At 40.9% G+C, this 8,367-nt stretch overlaps 1 protein-coding gene across 4 annotated transcripts in view; it reads left to right on the forward strand.

Moving 5' to 3' along the window:
• The window catches only part of TAFA1 (TAFA chemokine like family member 1), a 353,183-nt gene extending 345,394 nt beyond the window's left edge, over positions 1-7,789 (forward strand). For all 4 annotated transcript variants that reach the window (XM_065550707.1, XM_005297814.4, XM_005297813.3 and 1 more), the window contains exon 5: positions 3,042-7,789. In XM_065550707.1, the coding sequence (XP_065406779.1) occupies positions 3,042-3,059 (18 nt within the window). In that variant the 3' untranslated portion in view covers positions 3,060-7,789. The remainder of the gene's footprint in view (positions 1-3,041) is intronic.
• The last annotated feature ends 578 nt before the right edge of the window (positions 7,790-8,367 follow it).

Below are 8,367 nucleotides of genomic sequence, written 5' to 3' on the forward strand. Positions count from 1 at the left end.
CCTATACTTTTGGATTAGTTAAACTTTGCTTGAAGTCACCTACTTGATCCTTAAATGGCAAAATAAAGCAATCGACTCCTGAAATAGAAATTTAATTTTTGTTCCTTAAAAAGCCCATTGTCATTTCAGATAGCATAGGAGAAAGGTGTGCTACAGTAATATATTGGCCCAGATCAGATGAGTGAGGGCTGTGTGTCTCTGTTTGCATATATTTCAATGATAGGAGTCAGGAAGGAGCAACACCAGTCAGCCAATATCTGGATATATCCAAGATGATTAGAAAAGGGTTTAGCACAAGTCATTCTGAGCCTTAATCTGCTTTGCTGTGGGTGTTCTCCTTACACAAAAGAACTTTGGGGGACTCAGGGACTGGTATCCTGACTATGAACATTTCCACAATTATATATGGGATAAAAATCCTCATGCTTCAGGGCATAAACCTAAACTTAAACCTAACTGATAGATAGGAAGAAACTCCCTCTATGGTAGGTTCCACAGTTGTTCATTCCAAGCAGAGCTGAATGAAATATTTTCAGCAAACAGTTTATTTGCTGAAAAATGCATTTTTCAGTCAAATGAAAGCATTCATGAATTCGGGTCAAATTCAGTGAATTAAAATGAAATAAAGAATTAGCAAAAGTCAAAATGGTTTGCTTCGACATTTTCAAAATGAAACGTTTCAAGTTTTCATTTTGAAATTACCTTTCCTTTCACAATCAAGCTAGATTTGTTACAAACATACATTTGGGGGGGGGGGGTTAAAAAAACCACCCAGAAACAAAATGAAAAGAAAAAACGGATTTTTTTTTCAGTTTCCATTGAGCAAGAAAGAACTAACAATTCAGCTTCAGTTTGACTTGAAACAATTCTTTTCTGATTTTTTTTTTTTTGGTTCTGCCACCAAACTGAAAAATATTCATTCCGCTCTAGTTACAAGAATACTTGCACCTTCCCCTGAAGTTGGCTGCAACTGGTTCCTGTCAGAGAAAGGATATTGCACTTGGTGGACCATGGATCTGACCTAGTATTCCTGTTTCTCTAGCCCTTTAACTTTTAACATGGTTGAGTATTTAAGATGTTCAAGCCCAAGACTGAAAGAGCTGTCCACAGCTTCTACAAATTGATTTATTTTCTATTGATAGATCAGCTGTCTGACACTTTGGCCAGAAACTGGGTTTTTTTAAATTTATTTGGGTCTCACATCAAACTTTTTTATCGCGTTTCACTTGTTTTAACAGCAGCATGAGTTTTGGAGATGATTTGAAAAGCTTTGATTCTTCTCTTTCTTCACAAAAGTATCAGAGACCTGGCTGTGAGGTCACACTGCAACTCACAGAGTGCACAACCCATTCCAACCAGTAGAGCTCTACTGGATTGGGCTCTCTGTAGGCAGAGGCTGGATGGGTTGGGAGGTGGAAATCTACCCTCCCAAGTTGGTGCCAATGAGCAGGGCTACTTTGTTGGGGACTGGAATAGTAGCTGCTGACCCTCTGATCATGATCATTTCCCTGGACCCAGTTGTAGCTTTCTACACAGACTTATACAGGGCCAGAGATCCTTGCACAGCATGTAGATTTTCAGCAGGCATCCCAGTGCAGTCAATCCACTCTCCATTGTACCATTCCTGTCAGAGCTTAGGTGATTCAGAGGGCTTTGTGCTGGCCCTCTGTGCCAGGTGTGAATTTAACCCAGTATCCAGGTGATTCAGCAAATTGTCCTATTTTTACTATAATCTACGCTAATAATAATAGTGCCCTCAAAGCACTTTACAAAAATAGGTATATTTCTTATCCTCATTTTACAGATGGGGAAAACTCCAATGCACAGAACTTAAAGGATTTGCCCAAAATCACACAGCAATTCAGTGGTTGAGTAGGATCCAGGTCTCTTGATTTCATATCCCCTGCTCTAACAAGTAGGCCAAGCTGTTTCTCATAAATAACATTCAGTTTACAGTATATTATGCCATCAGGTCATTTTTATATTGTCTCCTGAGTAGCGTAGGTGAAAGAACTACTCACATTTCCTAGACGTTTGCTACTTGCCCAGTATTACAGCAACAGCTGATGTTATGGTCCCTTGAAACCTGAATCCCAGAGCATATTCAGCTCCCTTCCTGCCTGAGCTAATAGCTGCAGTAGTACATCAAAGAGAGTGGGATTTGTTCAGTCTGTATGAGAGAAAACCCAGCACAGAAGATCATTTGTTAATGGCAAATCAGGACAGCAGAAAATAGAACCTGGAAAGAAAATTCCGGAAGGTTTTAGGATTTTTTTAACAGGCTGAACAGGTTAATATGCTGGCCTATATTTCAGATTAAATTTCTATTTAGAGCACTGACTAAAGCCCTTTGTTTTTGTTGTAACAGTCATTCTAATTAAGAGGTCACCTCAAAGTAGTGAAAAGAACACAAGACAGTAAATATCTTTTGCTAAAACAATTACTGCTGCATCCCATCATACAGTCTACTGCTCTGCTAATAATTGTTCTCCTAATTTACTTTGAGCCTACTGAAGTCAATGTGAGGATTGCTACTGACTTAAATTGACTAGAGAAGGGCTCATACTATTCATTTATGTGTATTGATGTAACCCAAAAAAAAAAAAAACCACGTCTTCTCAAGGAAGCTAATAATTTCAACGTCTGATAGGTCACTCTTATTTCAGAGTCATAGAAACCTGAACAATGGCCAGTTTTCCTTATAGGGTTTTTAGCATGTTCAGGTAGATCAAGTCTCTGTAATCTAATGTAACCAACCCTTCAGCTGTCTCTCTATGCAAATAACTGGTGTTCCACAAGCTAGTCATTCAAGAGAGCTGAAAGATGCTCTTGCCCATACATCCCTACAGGAGCTGACCATGATGCCTCCTGAACACCGTCAGACCAAGCTGGAGCACAAAGCAAAATGCTCCTCTCAAGATATGAACTCAGACACCCATTTGGCAGAGACGTGTGACACCACCAGCAGACGATCAATCCAGCTTTTGTGTTCATTTTTGTAAAATACTGTACATAATTGATTATTTTGCACTTCATTGCAGATTCACCCAAGAACCTAATAGCATCTCCTGGATGAGGGAACCACTGATTTACAGAGGACAACATATTAAAAATTTAAACCATCTTCAAGCATTGACAAGCCAAATGGATTTCTTATTTGCACTTTGACTGTTGACCAGATAATAACAGTGGCTTTACTGTGTGAAATAAAATATTCTATGGAAATAACACCCCAGATTTTTGACAACAAAAAAGAAAAATGGTTCTTTGGTAAAGTTTTCGTGATTATGAAGAATGAACAACAGTCTTATAAGTTTGGATCTACAATTTACTTTATACCATTTAAAAGTATATATATATAAATATATATGATATTTTGAAATAAAGCCTCACTCTTCAAGACATTAAATAGTACCACACTTTGCTGCAACTGCTGTAATACTTTTTTTTAATGATCTGGAAGACACCTACCAGTTTCAGAGCAGTCAAAAGGGAGAGCGAACCCACGGCAGCACCAGGACACCTGGAGCTATAAGAATCGTGACGATGCTGTGTCAACAGCTTCCTTTTTCTTTCAACAGAGTATTGGAGAGAATTACATTATTCCATTTTCTTGTGTTCTGGAGGCTTTTTCCCCCTTGTGCAATACTAGCATGCTGGCTTTACTTACATAACTATACTTTATACTTAACAATGATGAGTCTATCCTCTTCCAGGAAAATATTTTTAGAGCTATTAGATATTCCATGAGGAAGAGAAGGACAACTCTCGAATAAAATACAGTATGTATTAAGAGTTTATTTGGCAGAGTTTGGTAGACTGCGGGCTGCCTTCTTATTAAAGGTGTACGTACAAACAACATCTTCAGACTTTGTATAGGTGGCATAGACTCCAGTAAAAATGTGATTGCTAACTCCAAAGTTTTTTGCATTGTTTACTCGAGAATACAAAAACGGATTTTGTTTCTTAACGTTTGATTAAGATGAGTTGGGATTTGCACAAGGTTTGCTTCTTGCTAGCATGTCTGGGTTGCTGCTGTCTTAGTCCTTCCGATAGACAAACTTGCACTGTTTAATTAAACTGGTTTACTTAAACCGATGAAACCCCCCTGTGTGGACCCTCTTATTTCAGTTTGAGTGGCTTATTTTGATTTAGCTTAAAACTAATTGACTTAAGCTCAGCTGATATAGGACACTCTTAAAACAAAATAAGAGTTACCATGCAGGGGTTTGTACCAGTTTAACTAAATCAGTTCAAATTAACACCTTTATTTAAAGGAGTGCAGCTCTCTGTGTCGGAAAGCTCTTAGAATGATTATGGCAGAAGTAGAACCTCAGGGCCGGAATGTGCAAACCTAATTTATGTTTGTGAATATTTACTCACATGAGTAGTCCCTTTAGTGGGAGTACTCATGTGAAAAAGTGCTTGCCAGCATGCATGAAGGCTACACAGTCTAGCCTTGGGTATTTGTAAATTGAAGAGGTGTATGGAAGTGCAGAAGGTATTTTATCCAGTCCCATTTTCTCTTCTTTAATATTTTCAATTTCCTTTCACCCTAGTTACCTGTCTCTCCCAAGACCGCCTTCACCCAGACTAATCAGTTTTAATCCAGTGCATAGTAACAGCTGAGCTCGCTGACCCAAAGTCAGTCAAAATTATCCCACCAGCTTTCTTCCTCCTCTAGGGCAACCACTTCAGCACCTGATATTTCAGGAGGTGGAAATTTGTCACTGTAATTACAGTGTATGTTAAACCAGAAGTGCCAAGTGTCACATCAGATTCCACATGGACTTTATATGCTGGTAACTGGAGTGTTGATCCTCAATATAAAAATGGATTATTGCTTCATAAGAAATAGTTTACCACTCTCCCCTTTTGAATAGATATTTGGTCAGTTTCTGTAAGATCAAAACATGTCTGAATATATTTTTTCTTGGGTGTATTTTGAGATCAGAATCAGGCCATAAAACGTAATGCTGGTTTCTTTCAACAGTCTTCCTCCCCTTCCCCACCCTCCACTCCCACTCCCCGCCCATCTTACTTTTTGTCCAACAAATACCTTTCTCCATCCAGGGCCGGCTCCAGGCACCAGTGAAGGAAGCAAGTGCCTGGGGCGGCCAATAGAAAGGGGCGGCATGCCGTCCGTTGTTGGGGCGGCACCTCTGGGTCTGCAGCGGCAATTCGGCAGCGGGTCCTTCAGTGCCTCGCTTCCTCTTCGGCGGCACTTCGGCAGCAGCTCAATCGCTCCGCTCATTCGGGAGCTGGAGCCGGCCCTGTCTCCGTCACTCTTGTCAATAGCTCAATCAAACTCCTATTAAAATCAAACAGAACTTGTCATCATAAGAACTGAGGTCTTGTCTACACAAGGGACAGATTAACTAACAGTGTGAATTAAAAGTGGATTGGTTAAATTGAATTAAACCCCTGTGTGGACACTCTCATTCAGAATTAAAGTGGCCTTACTCGATCTAATTTAATTCACTTTGAAACTGAATTAAAGTAAACTGTATTGAGGTCACTTTAATTCTCAATGAGAGTATCCATACAGGGGGTTAATGCAGTTTAATTAATCCACTATTAATTCACACACTTCGTTAATTCAGACTAACTTTCTTGAGTGTCCCCATGTAGACAAGCCACGGGTAAACCCCAAGCAAAGACATCTGGATTTGGCCCTTAGGAGGACATCCACTCTCCACTTCCATGTCCCTGGAGATTCCCCCGGGTAGTGGAACAGATGTGGCTCAGCTATGCGTGGGAGAGTCTAGATAGCGGCATGAGTGTCTTGCACCAGATGTGCTCCCACTGCACAGCACATAGACCAGCTGTGCTGTGAGTTCTCGTGTGGCAGTGCCCAGTGATCAGGGAGCCTGGGCAGGTCCAGTAATCTTCTGGTCCTCTGCCTGTCGGCACTGCAGAGGTCTAGATCAGTCAATAAAATGAAGTAGCCTAGTGGAGTGGCTCTGTGGATGCTCCAGGCCATGGTTAGGAATTTCTTCCCCCCCCCCCCCTTCTCCCATTCTCTTTGCAGAGAGACCCACCTCACAGTCGCACCTTCAGGCTGGGTAGTGGTCCCTGGGTTTAGACCTCAGGAAATCAACTGGTAAGAGTGCTGCCGTGAGCTGAATGAGTGGGCCTGATTCTGGTCTCAGTTACAATAGTGTAAGTGAAGAGCAACACCACTGAAGTAAACCATCATTGCTATTTATTTGTATTATGGTCACACCTTAAAGCCCCCAGCTGAGATCTTTATGCGAGGCACTGTACACCCACATGATAAGATACCATCCCTGCTCTCAGAGAGCTTCCAGTCCAAGTAGAAGAGGCAGGCAAAGTGTGGGAGACAGAGAAAGCCCTATTTTGCACATGACGAATGGAGGCACAGAGCGATTAAGTGTCTGCCCAAGTTCACACATCAGTTGGAGAGACGGGAATTGAACTCAGATCTCCTTAGTCTCAGAGTAGTGCCTTAACCACAAGACATCTTTTTCGCAGATGCAACTCAGATTAGAATCTGACCCCTTTAGCTTGTCTCCCAAACTCAAAGTCCAAGTGAGAGATACTTGCCATCTTTTGTCTCATGTGACCTGAACTCTGATTGATCATGTCAAGGTAACTGTAATGCTTGGTTCAGACGTGGATTGCTGTTTTGTGGGGCCCTGGGCCAGAGCAAGTGGGGGCCCCTCCCCACCTCTTCCGCCTCCAGTCACCTCCCTCCCCCCTCCTCCTCCGGCGCTCCTGCCGGGGAGCGGGGTTGGAGCACGGGGGCAGAGTGGGGCAAGCCCCTGCACCCAGATCCTGCTCCCTGGCAGGAGTGGGTTGGGGCATAGGGGCACCCATTTTTCCAGGGCCCCCCTATTGGCCGGGGGCCCTGGGCACAGGCTCTGTTGGCCCAGTGGCTAATCTGCCACTGGCTTGGGTCAGCAAAATTTTGCTTATTGAAGGATGAAAATACAAAGCCTGCTAAAATTATAAATAAGGAAATATTGTTTATAAGAAACAAAGTTTCTTGGGCATGCTCATGATTTTGTTTTTGCCAATATGCAGCATCAAATATCACCCCACCAAATTCAGTAAACATCTGCAATTCTTTGAAGTTATTGCAAACTCTGCATCTCACATGCAGTATTGAGAAATTTCTATTTCAGTTCAAACGATTAGGAAAAAAATGAGACCATGACCATAAAAACATAACAACCATAATGGGTTAGACCAAAGGTCCAAAATAATGACTAACAAAATGGAAAGTCAAATTAGGATGCAGGCAACCTTCATTTTTTCAATGTACCCTCCCGAACAAAAAATTCCTACCAGCCTAGTGGCACAATGATTGCATATTTCAGTGATATACAGGACAAAGCCTTGTATATTGGAAAAGTCTTGGAGTTCCTTTCTTCCTTGGCTGATGGAATATTGGTTTTTTGAGGGCATGGTTCTCTGGATCCTCATGAGAGGGCATGAGTCATGCCGTTCTTTGCACATCCATAAAGGAGTATTGACCTCATCCTAAGAGGAAGCTAAAGTTCCTGCTTTCTGGCATAGGTCCAAACACAGTGATGCCAGTGGGAGGGAAATGAAATATTTGTAAATGTACTGGAGATCAATTTTGACTTATGTCAGCATTTCTTCTTCAGATATGTGAAACATGAAGCTGTTGTTTAAATCTAATGTGTACAAGTTGGAAAAACTTATGGTTGCTACCATCTGCCTATTGATTCAGATAATTTAAATGATGTACTTTTTATCCAAAATCTCTGGTAATAAAGAGCTCAGTGTGGTATGATTTTAATATTGCTTTCAGAATGCTATATACGGTATGTCGATACACTTGGAATACAGGAGGTGGGGGGAGGAAATCAGGGGCCAACATTATGACCTCAAATTATAAATGTGTTAGTAGGAGATGCAAAACCTGCCTTAGACAGGGAGATGCCTATGTAAAAATGTTCAGAGTAAAAAAATGTACAGGTATTGCTGCTTTGTGTTATCAGAAAATATTGATTGGCCATTAATGGACTTTACAGGTATATTCAGAAGCTTATTACTTAGTATCTTTTCCTATTATAAAATTATTAGCAATGTTTCTAACTGTCGTAACTGGACACACATTATACTTCATATGATAACTTTTCAGAGCAAAATAGTAATTTTCTGGTATACTGTTTTGTCAACATATAGTTATAATTGATATATACGTTATGGAGGGTATAACCATGGTTTGCACTGGAAAGTATATTAATCATAACATAAAGCTGACAGATTTTTTTCTTAAACGGATAGAATGAATACGATGTCACAATATGAGTTTTTATTTTATTAATGCCTCTGTCACATTCCATCAAGCAGGGTTTAGAGCTTTCCTGAGAG

This window comes from Chrysemys picta, chromosome 7 (assembly GCF_011386835.1).
Source record: "Chrysemys picta bellii isolate R12L10 chromosome 7, ASM1138683v2, whole genome shotgun sequence".
NCBI lineage: Eukaryota > Metazoa > Chordata > Testudines > Emydidae > Chrysemys > Chrysemys picta.